Source organism: Cryptomeria japonica, chromosome 2 (genome assembly GCF_030272615.1).
Source record: "Cryptomeria japonica chromosome 2, Sugi_1.0, whole genome shotgun sequence".
NCBI classification, from domain to species: Eukaryota; Viridiplantae; Streptophyta; class Pinopsida; order Cupressales; family Cupressaceae; genus Cryptomeria; species Cryptomeria japonica.
The window spans coordinates 433,552,199-433,571,072 of record NC_081406.1 but is presented as its reverse complement, the minus strand read 5'-3'; the positions used below and the strand labels follow the sequence as shown (position 1 = coordinate 433,571,072).

The window sequence follows — 18,874 nt, the reverse complement described above, 5'->3', positions numbered from 1 at the left end:
ACAGATGGCCAAACAGAGGTAGTGAATCGGATAATCATTCACATCCTACGCATGTATCACTCAAAACATCCCCGCACATGGGATGAAAGTCTTCCATATATTCAGCATAGCTACAATAGGGCAATTCACAGTTCGACTGGTGACAGCCCATTTGAGGTTTGTCTTGGTTATCAACCACTTGCACCCATGGGTGTTTCCATACCACTTATTCAACCTGATCTAGTTCCACGTGTTGATAAGGAGGAAGATAAGGCAACACAGTTCATTGATAGAATTCATCATCTGCAACAACAAGTTCATGAAATCTTGGAGCATACCAATAAGAAATATAAGGAGAGACATTATGAGCATCATACTCCCCATAATTTTCAAGTTAGGGACAAGGTGTGGTTGCATATCCAGAAAGAACGATTGCAGGGTGCCAATAGGAAGCTTCGGCCTCTGTGTTATGGGCCATACACAATCATCAAGCAAGTTGGTGACAAAACTTTTGAGCTCAATTTACCCCCCTTTCTGGGTCTTCAACAAGTCTTCAATGTGAAACTCTTGAAGTCATATTTTCCCCCACTATTAGATGTTGCAAATGTGGCAGAAGCAATTTCCACTACAGAATTGAATCCAAGAGCAGCTTCTCCATTGCAATGTGATCAGATTGTGGAAACCATGATGAAAACCCTCAAACAGCAACAGATCTATCTGTACAAAGTGGTTCGAGCAGTGCAGATTGCTCAACAAGGAAAGTGGTTTACCCGGGAGCAGCTTCAGCTCCGTTTTCCCCATCTCATCCAGAGTGTTGATGCAATGGGGCCCATTGCTTTTCAAAGGGGAAGTAATGATTAGAAACAATTTTGAAATATCGAAAAAATATTTTCATGTTTTTCCTAGTTTTTTTCTACATGTTAGTAATTGGGATTTTTTAAGGCCTTCAGGGCATTTTCAACCCTTGAAACTTTGCTCGGTCCTTTAGAGCGTTGTCGTAGGCAGGCTCTTTCAGGACTTCGCTTTCAACTCTTGGAGACCTTTCCAACGAGTTAAACGGCTCGCAATTTCGAGTCCTGAGTAGAAAGTTAGGTCTAGTCAAAGTTAGTACAAAATTTGATATAGTTTTTTTTGAAAATTTCGTAGTTTTTTATTTTATTATGTAATAAACAAATATGACTGTTGAGTTTCGATTCTCAAGGGGTTTTGGTGACCTTTGGAATCTCATGAATTGTTATATGTTGAATTTTCGAATAGAATGAATTACTTTTTGGCTTGCTTCAATTTTGTGTTTACCTTGTTTGTGTAAACAAATCCACAATACCGCAGGTTCTCACTTAGGTGTTATCATCTGAATCCATAATTCGGATCAATTTGGTATATTTTTCTTCCTATCCAAAAACATGAACTGAATCCACTATTATGAGTAAATGGTTTTGGCACACAACGCTGTACAAAATTATACAATTTTGTGTTCCAATCTGCCACAAATCATTACTTTTTATGATCATCTGTTTGTGGCACACTTGGGCTCGGTTACTGTTACAGAGACACCCATAATTATTCTCCATAGGTATGCATCAATTTCGATATAGTTCCTGCTATCTCACCACAGAGAAAATGAACTATTATCACGATAGACATAGAAGGGAGAAAAACCAGTGTTCCTCCGAGTTTCCGGGATGGGAAGAGGCGTCCCGAAGACGGCAAAAAAGCTTGAGGACGGCAGGCGGACTGTAAGAGAGCAGCTATTAAAATCATTACAATAAATTGGAAGAGGCTACAATTTTAAAATTTCAACGGCAAACCTCCCCTTTTAGCTTGCCTCGGGGGGGTCGTCCAGAGGAACGCTTACAAGAACAAGAATTTGCAATCTCATGTTTAGAACAACTTGAACAAGAATTTGCAATCTCATTTTTAGAACAAGTTTCTTAGGAAAATCAAAATTGGATAAAAACACACCCAGCTCTGAACATTGATGACGTGCAGCATTTCTGATTACTTTTAGCTTCTTAGTAGGTCCTGATTAAGTAGATACTTGTATCAGATCACCTTGATTCATCTTGATTCATCTGTGCTTAAAACCAACTTAGAAATTCAAACGACGATGATACCTGCTCATAGAAAATGTTCAACTAGAGAAATGCAATCCAAGAACCAATATAACAAAAAAACTTAAATTATCGAGACAAACAAGAGTAAAAAGCGGATCTTTGATATCCCAGCAATCTCCTAGTGTAACAACACTCAGAGAACAGGGCAAGGGAAGGGAGAAAAGAGAACCTTGGCATAGGTAGCCCACGAGAGATGATTTGCAGGAAAGCCGGTTGCATGTATATGCATTCTTCCTCTTACCGCAACACTCAGACCACCCTTGTACGGTCAGGCCAACCTACTTCGCATATTTATTTTAAGCATAACTGCTGATATTCTTTCCCCTTGATGTCAAGTAAAGACATTTCCCGTCGGTGTCCAGTCTAGATATTTTGGACATCGGGGATGGGACCCGGGCCTATATTGAAGTCGTCTATTTTGTTTTTATTTTTATACTAGCACTTGCATTCTAAGGAGGTGGGGTTACGCGATAAGAAAGTATTTGAAAGTTATAATATTATGATGCAAAGAAGAAGAAGAAAAAATAATTATTTTAACGTTCACGAGATTAAATATAGTTTATGGGACAAAACTGCCAACTACATTGGATTAAACACTGATTGTCCTCTGCATTTCAACTCTCTTCTTATGCAGCGTGATGATAAGTGCTCCCAGCTTCTCAACAATTCCCTCACTGAAAAGATTATCCCAAGAGTTAGTTGTCAAGATGTTAATATAGTTGTACGTCTTTTGCTAATAATTACAAGTGGGGTTAAACTCTTCAATACAGTATTTTTTCTTTCTCCCAAGGTTTTTATCCCAAGTGCACTTGCGAAACTTATCTATAACAAATGCTTTTATCTCCTTGCTATTATTTGAAGATGATTTTATTGATATGTGATTTTTCTAGAATAGTGTATTTTGAAAGAAAGTATTTATATACAATCTTATTTGACAATATTAAAAAAATATCAATATTATATATTTGGTCATATTGAATCAGAAGAATGTTTATTTTTGTGAATTTCAATTTTCATGATTCTAAGTTCACTATTTCCTGTGGTTGCAGAGGGTGATGTTGAGGAAAGTTTTTTGGTTATTCTTTGATTTGATTTTGTGTGTGTGAAAAGTGGACCTCTGTATCTGAATACACAACACTTCAATTAAGGCATTGCATGCATGACTAGTGTGTGCGGGAAAAGCGGGTCAATGAAACTTAAAATGTGAAAATATGGTCTCAAAGAGCTTGTTCACACACCCACGGGACTTCTTGGTGCAAGTTATGGAGTCATGAAGAATGACTCAACTTCTCAAGGTTGGTTCCATGGTTATCTATCTCATAAGGTCCCTCAAATCAATGTCTTTGCTCTCAGATCACTGAGCAAAGTGGCTTAGGGATAACGAATGCAAGAACGAGGGATGCTTTAGATTAATTGTACCATGAAATTTATCCTATCTATGCATGATTCTACAAATGAAGTAAACTAGATTATAAGATGACAAGGTTAGTAGCAATACTATCCTAACATGATATACTAGTTAATCGATTTAAGCTAATGGTAAAGGAAATAATCTAAAATGCTTATTAGATTAATTCCTATTACAAAGAGAAGCTAGATGTATTGATAAATTGGAACATAAATGAGATACTAAAAGCTTGCATGGATCCTTAAAATGGAGGAATGAGAGCTCTATTTATAGTGAAAATAGGGCAATGGATGGTCAAGATTGAAAGAGTTAATCAAGGGTCAAGATTGAAAGTTATCAATCCATGTTTACAATTTTCACCAACAAAATGGTGATAATTGTCAACATAAGACTGTTTGAGAGGAGATGAAAGAAGCATTAAATGCTTGAGAATACCTCATGGTTACCCTAGGAGGTAAGAGTTAAGGTTAGGTTAGGATTATCCAATGGATTAAGCTTTTACCCAAAGGATAAACTCTTGTGCAATGGTTAAAGGGATAACATGGTCCAAGCAATGAATGCTTGATGAGACCCCTAGGTTAGATAAGGGTTAAGTTAGGCAAAAAGTCTCTAACCATGCCACTGAGGGTTAGTTAACTATTAATGGTTTGAAGACTTTGGGGACAAATTTGTAAGAGTCCTTCCAAATTTGGGGGTATTTAACAAGTTAAAAGCTTTAATGCTTTTAGAAGACTTTACTCCAAATTTGAGAAGTGACCTCCTCAAATTTAGGGAAAGGGGATAATGAATAGATTTGGGTTAATTGATTAGGATTAGATGGATTCTAGAATAAATTAGGAATAGGGTTTAGGAGGCAAGTGGGAGATGTAGGAAAATGCAAGTGGATGAGGGATAATATGATTAATTAAAATAAATTGTTTTATTTCAATTTGGTTGCAAATTGGAAAATTAAATAAATTAGATTTATTCAATTTGGGGTAAACTATTAATTAAATGTAAATTTAATTAAAAGTAAGAAGAAGGGATTTAATTAAATAAAATGATTTATTTAATTAAATGACATAAAGGGCTTAAGTGAATTTAACTAAATAAATTGAATAATTTATTTAATAAAATAGAAGAATGTGGGTGGTTTAATTAAATTAGATTTAACTAAATAGAGGAATGAGAATAAAATGAATCATTGAATATTCATTTAGGAATATGGTCATTTTTATACATCTACAGCTAGTAAATCAATAATCAATGAATAATAAAACCATTACAAAGCGACCTATTGCCTTCTAGTAGATGTGAGTTTTAATCTTGCTCTCAAATTTCTCTATGCAACACCACTGACTAGACAACACCTAAATGAAGGAGTTAATCTATATGAGCACAAAATTGAGCTAAATGGATGCAAGATATGCAAGATTAAGCTAGATGAGTGAATATTGAGCTAGATGAATTAAAGCAGTCATGATTAAACTAATTTGCAATAAACTAAGATGTAATATTCTCAATGCACAAAATCTCAATAATCCTAGAGCAAAGACAACATAATAACAATAAATCTCCAAGGTAATCTGAATGAGAGATGAGAGCTTGAATTTATAGAAAATCCAGAGAGAGACACCAACAATCAAAATCAATTAATGATGAGCGGTTGAAATTCTCCAAGAGGAAGCACAATCCAGGTGAATTGATGTGATTGGCTGTTTTTCTCAGCTTAAAAGGAAATTGAACTAAATTTAAGATAAAATCAGAAATATTGATTTATTTTATATTTTTATTCAATTTTGATATTTAATTGATTTAATTGTTTTTCTGAGATTTTTCAATTTAATTCATTTTTTTTCAAATTAATTCTTTTTTCCAAATTAATTCATTTTTAATGATTTAATGGCAAATTGATTTATTAATTAAATATGCTAAGATATTTAATTAAATAAATAGGATAATTGATTAAAATTATTTACTTGGAATGATTAATTAATTAAATAAATATTTAATTAATATAGAATGATTTACTTGCCATGTGACATTGATGATTTAAGAATTAATTAATTAGGTGCTCATGATTAACTTAATTACCTTTGGTTAGGACCTTGGTGATGTAGCCGAGATTAGGGGCCTATGGTTTAGGTGACCATTTTTAGGGTATTACAGATTCTACACATTGAAACAAAAAGTTAGTGGATTTGAAGGAGGAATGTATGGATGGTGTTATTTAAAAGGTATAAAATGTAGAAATGTAAAAGTAAAGGAAGCAAAGAAAGGAAGCATTAAACAATTGTGTACCTTTACTCATTACAATGAGAGTTGATGTAGTCGGGACTCCTCCTTTTTCCTGTTAATTGTGTATGAATTATTTTTCATTCTTGACTATCAATCAAAGGACAACAGTGGTTCTATAAATAGATCTTTTATTGATTTAACTCTTGATATAGCTATAAAAGTTAACTCTTGTCTTTATGTTTTACCTATATCAATTGTTGCACTGGGTAGTGTTAGTCATTGGGATTTATGTATGGTGATCGCCCATGCCATGGATAGCAGTACTTGTCTATGATTACCTAGGGATATGGGTGAACTATAGGTATAATTTTTAGATCATTTTGGTTCCAAGGTGGGCCATTCTAATTATCAAATCGAGTCCAGCTACATAAAAAGGTAAATTTGGGGGTTTAGAGCCAATTGTGTACACAATATCTAGCACCTCTCCTAGTGACCCATTGACAAGGCTTGCTTACATCCACAGGTTAGTTGTTAACATTGTTTTTTGGCCTCTACATAGCAGGAGTTATTTTAGGAGTTGGTCAGCATCATTATAACCATATTGTTTAATGTGTGTTTTTTATCACCAGACTAAGTGTGACAGGAAGATTTAGTAGTTTAAGCATTTTCTTGTTGTGTGTCCTCACTAAATCATTGGTAGAGTATAGGTGCATTGATTAGTAAAATTCATTTTGTTCGTCAAGACATAGTGTTTTGTTCATGTGGTTCATTAATAATTCACGATCTTGTTCAATTGGTTTTGCATCACGCATATTTTGTAATAGTTGACGGAAATCAATCTGAGTTTGAGTGTCACCTTGTTGATGAAATATTGTTTGTAATGTAACAATTGTAGTGAATTGCTCCCATAGGAATTTGGCATTTGGGTGTGATGCATAGATAGGCTTGTCCATAACAGGTGGCAGTTGTGCCAAGTCACCAACAAGAATGATAGATGTTCCACCAAAGCACAAGTGTTGTTGGTGTGGGAAAACTTCACACAATCTACTATATATTTTCAAAAGCAACTTTGGTCCTATGAAGCTCATCTCATTGACAAGGAGGTATTTTATGTGTCTCATCTCTTTTTGAAATACTAATAATGATTTTCCCTTTAATGGTTGCAATTATCTTATTGGAATCTTAAGGGTAGAATGTATAGTTGAGGCATGTATGTTGAATGTTGCAATTCCTGTAGGAGCAACTACAAGGAGTTGGTTATGTTGGAATCCAAGAACACTAAGAGGTGGGGGGTGAATCAATGTTCTGCTGGTAAACAAATTTTTGAACTTATTGTATATGAACCGGTTAACTGTAAATAAAATTAAAGTGCATAAATCAAATAACACATAAAGAAGAAACACCATAACACCAATATTTATACATGGAAAACCCTGCAAAGGGAAAAACCACAATGGAGCTGATACCCACAATATCTATATACTTGATCAAGGTATATAAATATTACATGAAGGGGATTGCACATGCAATCAGGCCAATCGCCTAGAGCTCACTACTCAAACAGAAGTCTCACTGGCTTACACAACATTACATAGCGAATACAAATAAAAATGAACTTATTGATTGCATCTAACCATGCTGGAAAAGGTTTGGTTTATGATCTTTCAACCTCCTATGTGAATTAGTTTACTGATACTTTGTTTTGCCTTGTTCTGGTATCAGTTGAGACTGCGCACATGAAACTGCGCACTAAAACTTCCTCTCACTGACCAAAATGCATATGATCAATTTCTAACTGATTCGCAACCAAAATTTCATTCTCATTAACATTAAATCCATCGCTAAAAGATCTCCTTAAATACCCTTTTAACTTGTTGAATATGTCGACCTCAATGAAGAATATAACATGTCGGCTATCGGATCACAAGGTATATCATGCATAATCCCGATGACCATGTTGGCCTACGCACGCTATCAAAAATTCCATGAAATATATTATCGGGGTCACAAGATATATTAGTTGGGTCCTATACTTAACCGGACTCCAAATGCACGTTACTGGTACCAAGACTGAACAGTTATTAAGGATCGAGCAGAATATATATATCGGTTGTGTGTAGTGTATACCGGTTGACGTAGTCAAAGAAAAATGATAAGACAATGAATCCTGATGAGAATTATCAGCACTCGAAGATGAGTTGTCATAAATGACAACCCTAAATGCAATTATTCACCTTACCGGTGAGTGTCAATTGCCAATAGGTTATATTTTTTTGATACTAAACTCCAAAGTGCATGTATAATGCAATGTAGTAGTTAGGATTTTCTTGTTCCTGTTGTTCCTTGTATGATCATGTGCAATGGTTGCTTGAAGGAATTATCATTATAATTTTCTTTAATAATGGTAAGTGTTAGTTTTTGTTGGAAGATAGTGGATATGGTGGATCATTGAACTGTAATGTGGATTGTTCCTCTTGTTGGGACATCCTGTTTATGCTTATGAAATATTTTGTAGTGTCATGTAAATGTGGAGGAATTGAACATTCATCCCATTTCTTCATATTATCAAAGTCACATCTACCAAGCATTTCAAGGACATTTAGGTCTCCACCACCAACAAGCCCCGTTTGTGATAGCAACTCCCATTCATTCATTTGTATCATGTTTCTTGTATCTATCTCATTATCAATGTCTTCATCTTGTTCTTGATTTTTTATCCTCTATAACAACTAGGTAATCAACATGGCACATATAGTATTTATGTACACTCATTTGCTTCCAATTTGCAACAATGTCATCTATGGTGAGACCTATATCTCTAGAAATGTTACTAAAATACTTGTATAGAAGTAGATCACTTCGACAAAATGTTTCAAACTATTCAGAATCCTCATCTAGAATAGCATAGAAATTAGGAAAGACATTGGGTTACTGCTTGCAACTAGGTTGTTTCTCCAATAGTGGGGGCCCTGACTTAGGGAAGAGCAGCAAGGCCTCTCAAGTTCTTGGCTTGTAGCAAAAATCTTTAAAGAAGGGACCTTTAGAGAAGTCTCTAAAGGCAGGTCATAAAATGGACCGAGAGAAAGTTAAGTTAATGAGTGATACATTGGTGGAATCTGGGTCAGTGAAAACCATTGACTCGCATTTCTCTTGGACTCATAAATGATTGTGCTATCTTGGGAATGTGAGGGGCATGAATAACCTCCGTAGACAAAAATTTGTTTGAGGTTTAGTTGCAGCTCATTCTTCAGATATTGTTTTTATCCAAGAGACTAAATTGACTGTAGATGGTATGATGGATAAAACTTCTATAATTTGGGCTCATGGATCTTGTCAATGTATTGGGGTCCATGGTAGTTCGAGCAACTTGGCTTGCTTTTGGGATCCAAGGAAGGTGGTTGCTCTCTAGTAGATTTTAGGACGCTCTTCTATTTCTCTGATTGCTTCTAGTCTAGAGACAAGTGAAATCTCTTTGGTCACTAATGTTTATGCTCCTCCTGATCTAGTGGGTAAGTCTGAATTGTGGGACCATATCAAATATGTTCAATCTCTGTCTCCCTTCCTTCTGCAGATCTTGGCAGGAGACTTCAATGTAGTTTTGAGGATAAAAGAGGTGGTGTTTCCCAACTTGACCCCTCTGCTCTCCTTTTGAATGCTAATATGGATCTTCTTAATGTTATGGATGTTAAACCAAATATTGGTGTTTTCACTTGGAATAACAGACGGTGTGGTGAGGAGGCGATAGCTGAAAGGCTTGATAGATTCTTGGTTTCCTATTTTTGGATGAGAGTTAACTAATCCACTAGTTATGAGATTTTGGATTTGAGAGGTTCAGACCACTAGATGATCAAACTCTCGGTAGTTACCTTCAGAGCTTTCAAGAACCCTTCCTTCAAATTTCAACTTATGCGGTTGTGTGATCAGTCCCTCTAGGATTTGATGTGTATTTGGTGGTATGAAGGGAGGCTTGTCCATGGTAGGGCTATGTTCTCTTTTGTTAAAAGATTGCAATATGTTAAATATATGCTTAAGAGGTGGAATAAGCAATGTTTTGGCAATCTTTACTCTAACAAATTCACTGCTCAAGCCCAATTAGATAGTGTCACTTGCTTAATTAGGGATCAGGGGCTCACCTTGGATCTGCTTAGAGAGGAGACATCTACTATTAAGGATTTGGAGGAATGGGATCTTAGGGAGGAGATTTTCTAGAAGCAGAAATCTCGTATTGATTGGCTCCAGGAGGGGGATAGGAATATTGGTTTTTTTTCATAATTTAGTTAAGGATAGACGAAATGGCAATCTCATCTCTTCTCATAAGTTTGCATAAGGTGTTTAGCTTTCCTCCAAAGGAGATATTTCTCGAGAAGCTTCCCAATATTTTTAGGCCTTGTTTATGGAGTAATCTCTCCCTGCTCATGATGAGGAAAGATCTATTCTAGCATGTATTCCTTGATATCTACAGAGATGAATGAAACTCTCACTTGGCCTATCACTCTTTACGAACTTGAGAATGTTGTTTTTCATATGAAAAAAAGTAAAGCCCTAGGCCTTGATGGTTTTCCTATTGAATTTTTTCAAGAATTTTGGGAGATTATTAAGTTGGATTTATTAGAGGTTATTCAAGAATCTCATAGAAATAGGCAAACATTGAGAGCCATGAATTCCACTTTTCTATCTCTTATTCCTAAAAAGGATGGTGCGAACAAACTTGATCAATTTTAGCATATTGCCCTTTGTAATGTTGTCTATAAAATTCTCACTAAACTAATTGCAGACCGTTTCAAGGCGTGTCTTAATGTTTTGATCTCTATTAAACAAGGGGGATTTGTTGTTGGTAGACAAATTTTTGATGGGATTGTAGTTACTGTGAAGGCTATTCATTCTATGGATAAATCTAAAGAGAATGCCATGTTCATCAAACACATGGCAAAGGACTATGACAGAGTTAAATGGTCTTTCCTTAAAATGGATTTATTGGCCTTTGCCTTTAGTGCAAATTGGGTGGACTGGATTAGGAGTTGTGTTTCCACTACCTCTTTTTCCGTTCTAATTAGTGGTGAGCCTTCTCAGTTGTTCAGTGCTTCAAGTGGCCTTTGGTAGGGAGATCCCTCTCTCCCCTTATTTCTTCATCATCATGGCTAAGGGGCTTGGTAGATTTATCCAGTCCTGTGTTTAGCAAGGCCTCATACAGGGTTGGAGATGGGCAGATAGTTTACCTCTTGTGTCTGACCTCTAGTTTGTGGATGATACTGTATTAATGGGTGTGGCTAGAATTATTGAGGCCACTAATTTCAGGAGAACTTTGGATATGTATTTAGTTTCTTTAGGATAAATAATCAATGAAGAGAAGCCATCTATCTTGTTCTTTAATACCCCTCAATTGATCCAAGCCAGAATAGCTTGCATTCTTTATTTTCAGATTGGATCTATCCCTCTTGCCTATCTTGGAATCCCTCTTGGGTTGGGAGCCCATTGGATAGAGTTTTGGCAGGAGATCTTGGATAAATTTTGCAAGAAGGTCAATCATTGGACTCATAGACGACTCTCCACTATTGGTAGAGTGACTCTTTTAAAAGTTGTTGTGCAGGTTATGCCCTTATACTAGATTCTTTGTTCAGGTGGCTCCTTCCAGCTTCATTAAATATTTTGACGCTCTTTCTCACCAGTTCCTTAGGTTGAAGGTAATCTTGTTTCTTCCAAGTGGAGTTTGGTCCATTGGGACTTTGTTTGTAGGCCAAAGAAGGAAGGTGGTCTTGGGCTCTGATCAAGTGGGTTGGTTTTTCAAGCCTTAGCTGCTAAATTATATTAGAGGTGGTGCACTTGTCAGAATCAACTTTGGGCCAAACTCCTTACTCATAAGTACCTTCCGAGGGTTTGTGGCTTTGAGGTGCCTCATTGCAGTTTGGTTGGTAAGGGATCTATGTTATGGGATACCTTAAAAAAGGGGTTAAGCTCATTGAAGATGGCCTTTTTTGGATTTGCAATAGGGGTTCTTCGACTTTGTTTTGGTAGAATTCTTGGGATGGTCATCCCCCAATCATACATGAATTTCCCCTTCTTCAATCCCTGTAGAATGTTATGATGGTTGTTGGTTGGAATCTTGTGGAGCATTTTAAGAGTGTTAAGGTTAAGGGTTAGATTGAAGTGACTTGCTAGAAGGACCCTCAAATGTGGCCTTTGGGTTGTGTTATGGATAACCATTTTGAAATCGCTAGCATTTTAGCTAGTAGACCTTGCAACTCTCTTAAAGAAGGGATATTCTTTCTTGGGGTCCAAACCCAAAAGGCAGGTTCTCGATGTTTTCAAGGTATTTAGAATTGGATAGGCAGATGCATGGTTCAGAGAGTGTGTCTTGGTGGAAACAAGTTTGGAATGGATTCTCTTGACCTAAGTGTAATTTTTTCATTTGGTTGGTTGTTTAGAATAAGTGCCTCACCTAGGAGAATTTGCGCAATTGTGGTTTTTAGGGCCCTTCCATCTGTGTTTTATGTAACAGTAATGATGAGTACAAATCTCTTTTTTTTTTTTTCAGTTCTAGTATTCTAGAGAGGTTTGGCATTATTGGTGGACAACGTGGAAGTGGGTTTGTATTCATGCTACCTCTATAGTTGAGTTATGGGAAAGGATGGGTATACCACCGATCAAGACATATTTCCTTTGGGTTGCTTGGGAGATTGGCCCCTCTCTCATCATCTGGAATATTTGGTTGGAAAGGAACCATCGGATTTTTCAAGAGTCTTGCATAGGTTGTGGTTACTTATGGAGAAAAATTGTTTGTAGGATCTGTTAGGATTCAAAAGTTTTGCCTAATTTTTGAGTGCCCATGTAAAATTTTGTTCAAATGCACTCAATTTTTCCCATGTAGAATGAGCTTGAGTTCCTCAATTTGACAACTCATAATTTTGAACCCATTAAGTTTCATGAAAAATCCCATGGGGAGAGTTTTAGGAATCTTGTAGAGATGCGTTGATTCCATTTACAACCTCCCATGATCAGTTTTGATGTATTTGTGAAGTCTCCTTTGGAGGTCTTGAAGTTAAGGTTGTTGTTCACACATATTAAACCTTTTTGAGTAAGCCCTCTTTGAGGCATTGTATCTTTGTGTCGGATGATTGTCAAACCAAGTTGATGATTTCCCATGATTATTTGCTATTTTTTTAAGCCCCATGTATCTTTTTGATGAGTTTTCAAAGTTGATTCCATTTGCAAAAGGTTCAGTTTTGCAAACTGGACCGTGTCAAACTACAGTTAGTAGCCCCCTTTGCGAATTTTTATTTCACACCTAGTTGAAATGCAATTCAAAATGGTTGTATCCCATGATTGTCTACATAATTATCTACCACATCCCCAGTTTGTAGCCCCCTAGCTCCTCATTTGACCAGTTTTCAAGACTTGTTCCAAATGAACTTTTTAGGGTTTCTCAAGCAGCATGTTCAAAATCGTCAGAAAAGGCAACTTTGAGGGTTAATATTTTGCACGGGTGACCTAATCAAGTCAAACCCTCTGACAAAACTATTCAAGGTATCCAAATATACCAATGTGCCAAGTGGTAGCTCATGAGGTGGAGGTTTGATATTTTTTCAAATCAAGTTTTGAAGGGGTCTCAAGTTGTTTTAACAAGCACATTTTCAGAAACAACTAAGTAAGCAACTTTGGAGGTTAATATATTTTGTCTTGGAATTCCTAATGAAAATCCATTTGATGCCCTAGGTTCTCTATATTACATTCTATTAGTGTGCCACCTCCCAGAGTTTGACGAGGTGTTTTGATTAGTTTTAAAGCCAGTTCTGGAGGCTACTCAAGTTGTTTTGACCGAAATCAGGGTTGCAAAAATGTCAAGTTTGGTGATCTCGCATTTTTTTCTCTGATCTCGAGCATCTCCAGTCAGTTTTTTGAAGCATTCCCCCAGGTCCAATTGCATAGAAATGATTTTTTTTTAGTCGAGCCCACCAGGGACCCGACTAAGGCTATGACTTAGTGAGATCCAATGGGTCCCGTCAAGAGAAAATAAATACTATTTAAATTTCTTTGATTTAAATAAAAAAAATTGGATAGATAATAGGTCAAGGCCAAAATTTCATTAATAAAATTTTATTTTTACATCCCCAGTTTAGTGTGGGCACTGGTAGGAAAGAACCAGGTAAAGAAAACCTTCGGTCTTGCCCAAGGAATAAACTTCCTGGTTTCAATATTTAGATAGTTATTACAACAGTATATTACATTCATGGCTTGCTGCCATATAATTACATTTAAAATTATAAAGATGAATCTCTTCATTCTATTGCCAACCTTTATTCAGGATCTCCTAGACTTTATCCATATGGGGTAGTTGTGCTAACTACCAGCTCATTTCTCCATTGCCTTATCATGCAAAGCAAACACTTCTTCCTCATTCAAGATCAACTTCCCTATAAATTTTGTAACTGTATATGGTGAAAATGGATAACAACAATGATAATATTGAAAGACTAAATGAATTCAACCACAAAACCCTAGCCTAACAACAACAAAGATCCACCATAACATATGAAGATTACCTAAGACAATGCAAATCAAATGAAATCACAAAGATTATACCATCACATGTCCAATAGGGTTTGAATCTCCATTGATCTTTCTTGATATATTTGCTCTTAGATTTTATATGTGCACAAGAGCTCAACAAATAATGTAAATGTGGTTGCAAGTAGGCTTGATTGCATATGCAAGTTCGAAAGCGTAGTTGGGGTTGAATGCATAGTGAGTGTAATCAATTGATTAGGATGCATAGATTGATTAGAATGATTGATTAGCCAGGGTTTGATAATGAAGGAAGCATATCCTTATATAGAAGACACTATATGAAATGGAGGGATAAGATTGAGAGGTGTAAAAGAGGTCGGCTATGATTAGAGGGTAGGTAAAGAAAATAATAAAATAATGAAAGGGGTAGGTAGTGTATGAATTAAGAGATGAATGACATGTGTCATGGATAGAAAAGGTTAATGAATTAATTAAATAAATAAAGATTTATTTAATTAATAGAAGAAGTGGGACCAATTACATAAATAAGATATTTATTTAATTTAGGAAAAGGATAATTTAAATAAATAAAGGTATTTATTTAAATGAGAAATAAGGCTAGAAGAGGATAAATGAATTAATTAAATAAATAAAGATTTATTTAATTAATAGAAGAATTAGGCTTAGATAATTAAATAAATAAATTTATTTATTTAATTAGACATGACAATTTTAGGTGTCTACATTTTGCCCCTCTTTGAGACAATGCAGCTTGTTGCGTTGTTTCAAAGAAGATAATATGAACTGATACAAAGTTGCCCCAAGATGGGAATGATATTCCCCCTCGAGAGATTGGATGAAAATGTTTGAAAAGATCGCGAACAATCTCTCGATAAGAAAGAAAGGCTAGAATGGACTGACTGGATAAAGTGACAGAGTCATGGGATAATGAAGACTGACTCGGGAGACTCGAGTTAGGGCTAGGGTGAGGGTAGTTTATAAGATAGACCACGAGGGGAATACATCCTCATTGTCATCCACACATCTAAGAGATCAGAGTGCAGAGAGAGATTAGAGCAGCATCAGTCAACAGCGATGGAATTGGTTCACAGATTCGATCGCGGTCGCCGATTTCAGAGGCCAGCAGATGCAGGAGAGCCGGTAAGTATCGCAAAACCTCCTTGTACTTTGTTGTAATAAATGTTGTCATAAATGCATCATAGGTAGCGCAATAAATGCATGTTTAGGAAATGTCAAAAATGTCCAAAAATGTCGAGGCGCGTTTGTGCTAGTGCCAGGCACGTCTATGCTGGCTAGGCGCGTCTGTGTTTGTGACAGGCGCGTCTATGCTGGGAAAAGTGTCTGTGCCAAATGCGAGCGCATCTGCGTTGTTCAGGCGCGTTTGTGAAATGTGGGCACGTTTGTGCAGAACAGATGCGTCTATGCAGAGCATAGGCACGTCTATGTATTTTAGGCGCGTCTGTGCAGAGCAGGCACGTTTGTGCAGTCTATAAGCACGTTTATGTCATCAAGTCGTGTTTATGTCGTCGAAGTCAAATCGGCAGTTTTGTGATGAACATACGCTGTCGATTGGATAAGTTGCTGAGAGGATACACTCAAGCAGGTCCTCTAGGGAAGACTAGGATAGCAAATAGGGCTAGGATTGACAATTCTGTGATAGAACATACGTTGCCAACTAAGAAACTACTCTAGAGGATTCACTCAAGCAAAGGCCCTAGGATAGGATAGATCAAGGCACTTTGTGATGAACAGTGAGTACCAAGACATAGTACTTTGTGATGAACAGGGAGTACTAAAATATGAGCAACACTTTGTGATGAACAGTGAGTGCAAATGTGAGCAGCACTTTGTGATGAACAGTGAGTGCAAATGTGAGCAGCACTTTGTGATGAACAGGGAGTGCAAAACACGTAGTACTTTGTGATGAACAGTGAGTACCACTAGGATAATCAGCAACACTTTGTGATGAACAATGAGTGTCACTAGAATAGAAGCAACACTCTGTGATGAACAATGAGTGTTACTAAGATAGAGTACCATATGCACTTAGATAGAAAGTAGCATTTTGTGATGAACAGTGAATGCCACTATGATTGACATGATTGATTTGCTTGACTGTAGGAGTATCTGCCTATGTTGGAGTCGCGAGAGAGATTCCCATTGACTCAGAGGTTGCGACCAGAGTTGACATTTGAGGACAGGGCTGCCATTGAGGGTATGGGTTTGCGATATATTATGTATGTGCCTGAGTTTTGGGAAAACATGGGGTTGCTGACTGCGCTAGATGAGAGATGGCACTCAGAGACATGCACTTTCCATTTGCCAATGGGTGAGATGACAGTCACCTTGGAGGATGTTTACAAGATACTGTGGGTACCGATCGATGGGGAGCTGATTCCTTATGATCGAGAGGGAGGCCCAGAGACGAGTGTTTCAGGATCCCGGACTAGAGATGAGAGTTGGACATGTGGCATGGGACACGATGACAACGACAGGACTGGCACTACCAGCAGTGCTAGGAGGAGTGATCAGTGGGTTCCTGTGTCCAGACAGGGCGACACCAGGGTTGGTTGTGGGTTGGGGGAGCACCTTGGAGACACTGGTTACACAGCACACCAGATATGCCTAGGGACCGTGCGTGCTGGCACACTTGTACTATGAGCTACATCAGTTTGTATATCATGGATCCATAGGATTGGGCTGTGGAGTTACATTGCTGTAGGTATGGGCCTATGAGCATCTGTCGGTTACCCAACCGATACACTTTAGGGGCAGGGGTCATGGACGCAGTTTTGTATATTTATATGATATGATTACATCTCAGCCACAGATTGACAGGTTGGAGCATTGGCGTCGAGTCCTGGATGAGATTGACACTATGATATGGAGGTCGTACCTTGGGTGCGAGCAGTGGGAGGAGGACGCAGTGGATCTACCTTATACTTTCCGGAGCAGATATCTGATTGGGCGGACGCCCTATGTATTGGAGAGACAGTTGATTGACAGGGTATGCAAGCAGTTTGGCCGTATTCAGCGAATGCCACGGGGTTCCGGGATGTATGCTCGGACAGTCAAGGATCAAGCACACTTTGGGCCATTATTGTCGTATGATCAGGCCATGATGCAGCTAGTAGAGATGGTGTCGATGCCATGGGATATATGGCTAGAGATTGAGGATGCAGGCATAGATGCAGAGTACACGACATATTGGGCTGAGCATCCCTTTCCACAACTAACAGACCTAGGGGAGGCGATAGATGGAGATGGTGGGGGGGGAGGTTGACGGAGGAGGTGGGGTGCAGTTGGAGAGAGGAGGGTGGCTCCACGGAGAGAGGGTGGGGAGGAGAGACAAGCTCAGGTGGTGAGGGGTCGCGGTGGATTGCCACTACAGGTGCCAGCAGCACAGGGTCTTAGATAGGTGCAAGGACATGGCAGAGGCAGGTACAGGTATAGGCATAGGCACTAGTACAGGGGGAGCCATAGGCAAAGGCACAGGGGGTCGAGGAGGAGGAGGATGAGCTGCTTGAGCTGAGGGAGATCTGCCAGGGATAGGCAGATGAGATTTAGGACCTGGAGAGGGAGATAGCTAGGCTCAGGAGGCGACTGAGGGAGACAGAGCATGAGCGGGATCAGGCTATCCAACGCTATACTGAGGCTGAGACAACACTGAGGGCTGGGAGGTAGGTGACAGAGGATACAGGGGCTGGATATGTCTATGTTCTACAGGTAGGGGAGGAGATAGGTTACTGGTGAGACCTATATTATGGGGCAATGCCACCAAAGCAGCGGGTGAGGAGCTTCCGCAGACCATTGCGGACAGCGACAGCTATGGGGGGGAGCCAGAGGAGACAGGCGTCCAGCGGTGGGATTATGGGTCCTCCACCACCACCAGATAGAGGGGATAGGAGGGATGATCCTGGGCGGGTCCGTCTAGGGCTCAGACTCCATCAAGGCCAGGCGGCTCCGAGGGAGGGAGTTCATCATAGCCATAGAGAGCTCCCTATGTATCAGTGTGTTGTACCATTTTGTATTATGATGTAGACACCTTCGGGTGATTTTGTAGCCATATGATTTTGACATCATTATATCATGACACTTTATATATATATATATGAGATGATTCATCTTTGCAGCAACTATATGCATGTGTACCTATATGATGAGATGTTTCATGATGTATGTTTTTATGTGATGGTTATGACATGGATGCAAATATATACATGATGAAATGCAATATTTTTGTTCTTTTATGTTTTTAATATGTTATGCATATGCAAATGTGAATGTATGAAATGCTAATGCAAATGATTATTTACATGATGAAAATATAAAATGTGCTAACATGTGTTATGTGCAGGATGTGATGCAATTGTGATATCTATATGTATGTATGAAATGCTAACATGTGATAATGCAGGTGCAACTACATGAAATGCAGATATTTTTTTTGGTGTGTCATTATACTCAGTCATGTGATAACAGGCGACATGGACTCAAGAAGGATGATGGAGGTCAATCAATAACGGGGGATGGAAGACAGAAGATATGAAAGTGAAAAGAGCTTCTTGTGCATTATCATCATTGAGCTTTATTATGGCAAGTAGGTTATGACAATCGAGGCATATGTTCGACC

At 38.0% G+C, this 18,874-nt stretch overlaps 1 protein-coding gene across 3 annotated transcripts in view; it reads right to left on the bottom strand.

The window, feature by feature from the left end:
* LOC131031610 (1,4-alpha-glucan-branching enzyme 1, chloroplastic/amyloplastic) overlaps window positions 1-2,517 on the bottom strand; it is a 203,499-nt gene extending 200,982 nt beyond the window's left edge. The window contains exon 1 of one of the 3 annotated variants that reach the window (XM_057962766.2): window positions 2,263-2,517. In XM_057962766.2, coding sequence (XP_057818749.2) covers window positions 2,263-2,322 — 60 coding nt within the window. In that variant the 5' untranslated portion in view covers window positions 2,323-2,517. Of the gene's footprint in view, window positions 1-1,941; window positions 2,002-2,262 lie in introns of those variants that run through there. The other 2 variants (XM_057962768.2, XM_057962767.2) reach the window with 2 other exon arrangements.
* Window positions 2,518-18,874: the final 16,357 nt, after the last annotated feature.